The sequence below is a fragment of the Sinocyclocheilus grahami genome, unplaced genomic scaffold (genome assembly GCF_001515645.1).
Source record: "Sinocyclocheilus grahami isolate Dianchi unplaced genomic scaffold, SAMN03320097.WGS_v1.1 scaffold1593.1, whole genome shotgun sequence".
Lineage (NCBI taxonomy): Eukaryota > Metazoa > Chordata > Actinopteri > Cypriniformes > Cyprinidae > Sinocyclocheilus > Sinocyclocheilus grahami.
In genome coordinates this window covers 9,408-10,630 of record NW_015506772.1, presented here as the reverse complement: position 1 = coordinate 10,630, position 1,223 = coordinate 9,408, and the positions used below count along the sequence as shown (strand labels likewise).

Below are 1,223 nucleotides of genomic sequence, written 5' to 3'. Positions count from 1 at the left end.
CATACAATGTATTGTTGGCTATTGCTACAAATATCCCCCAGCGACTTAACACTGCTTTTGTGCTCCAGGGTCACACGTCAATAAAATAATAGTAAAATCAATCCTGAAATAAACTAGAACAGTATGATGAAGTAAGGTGTGTGTACCTGCAGCAGGTGGTAGAGCGGGTATTTGCGGGCCTCGCTGAAGAGCTGCTGCTTGATGCTGGTCAGAGGAGCTTCTCTCAGACACTCCAGACTCACCAGGATCCCGTTCGGAAGACAGCAGTCCACCAGGATCCGAGGAGGCATCAGGTGAAGCCCCCATAACTCTCCTGAGGATGGCCGAGGAGCCATGCTGGCCCCGAACACACACACTCAACACCTGCACACACACACTCACACACACACACACACACACAGAGAGAGAGAGAAATCAGGCTGGAACGTTTCATCACACTGCAAAAAATCTTTTCTTCCTTAGTATTTTTGTCTTGTTTTCTAGTATAAATATCTAAAGATTCTTGAATCAGGAAGCATTTACTTGAAAGTAAAATGACTTAAGATATTTTGTCTTGTTTTCTGAAAATATTACCCAAATTTTGTTAAGTGTTTGTTTTAAACGAAAAATAAAGCATCAACAAGTGTTGACATTTCCCAACAGCACAGCAGTAATGACTTTACTTCTAAGATCGATACTATTAGAGATAAAATTGTAACCATGCAGCCGTCAGCTACAGTATCACATCAGATAGTGCGCTATAGATTCCCAGAGGAACAATTCCACTCATTCTCTACTATAGGAGAGGAAGAATTTTATAAACTTGTTAAATCATCTAAACCAACAACATGTATGTTAGACCCTATTCCAGCTAAGCTCCTAAAAGAGGTGCTTCCAGAAGTCATAGATCCTCTTCTGACTATTATTAATTCATCATTGTCATTAGGATATGTCCCCAAAACATTCAAACTGCCTCTCATCAAAAAACCACAACTTGACACCAAAGAACTAGTTAATTACAGACCGATCTCAAATCTCCCTTTTCTGTCAAAGATACTAGAAAAGGTAGTATCCTCACAATTATATTCCTTCTTAGAGAAAAATGGTATCTGTGAGGATTTCCAGTCAGGATTTAGACCGTATCATAGTACTGAGACTGCTCTCATTAGAGTTACAAATGACCTGCTCTTATCATCTGATTGTGGTTGTATCTCTCTATTAGTGCTACTGGATCTTAGCGCTGC

At 40.1% G+C, this 1,223-nt stretch overlaps 2 protein-coding genes across 2 annotated transcripts in view; both read right to left on the bottom strand.

Annotated features, from left to right (window-relative positions):
• LOC107571428 (phosphatidylinositol 4,5-bisphosphate 3-kinase catalytic subunit alpha isoform-like) overlaps positions 1–1,223 on the bottom strand; it is a 5,048-nt gene that overhangs the window by 534 nt on the left and 3,291 nt on the right. Inside the window, exon 2 of the mRNA XM_016257753.1 lies at positions 147–363. Coding sequence (XP_016113239.1) covers positions 147–335 — 189 coding nt within the window. The 5' untranslated portion in view covers positions 336–363. The remainder of the gene's footprint in view (positions 1–146; positions 364–1,223) is intronic.
• Positions 1–1,223, bottom strand: part of LOC107571432 (phosphatidylinositol 4,5-bisphosphate 3-kinase catalytic subunit alpha isoform) — a 25,098-nt gene that overhangs the window by 21,564 nt on the left and 2,311 nt on the right. The gene's annotated exons all lie outside the window — the stretch shown is intronic.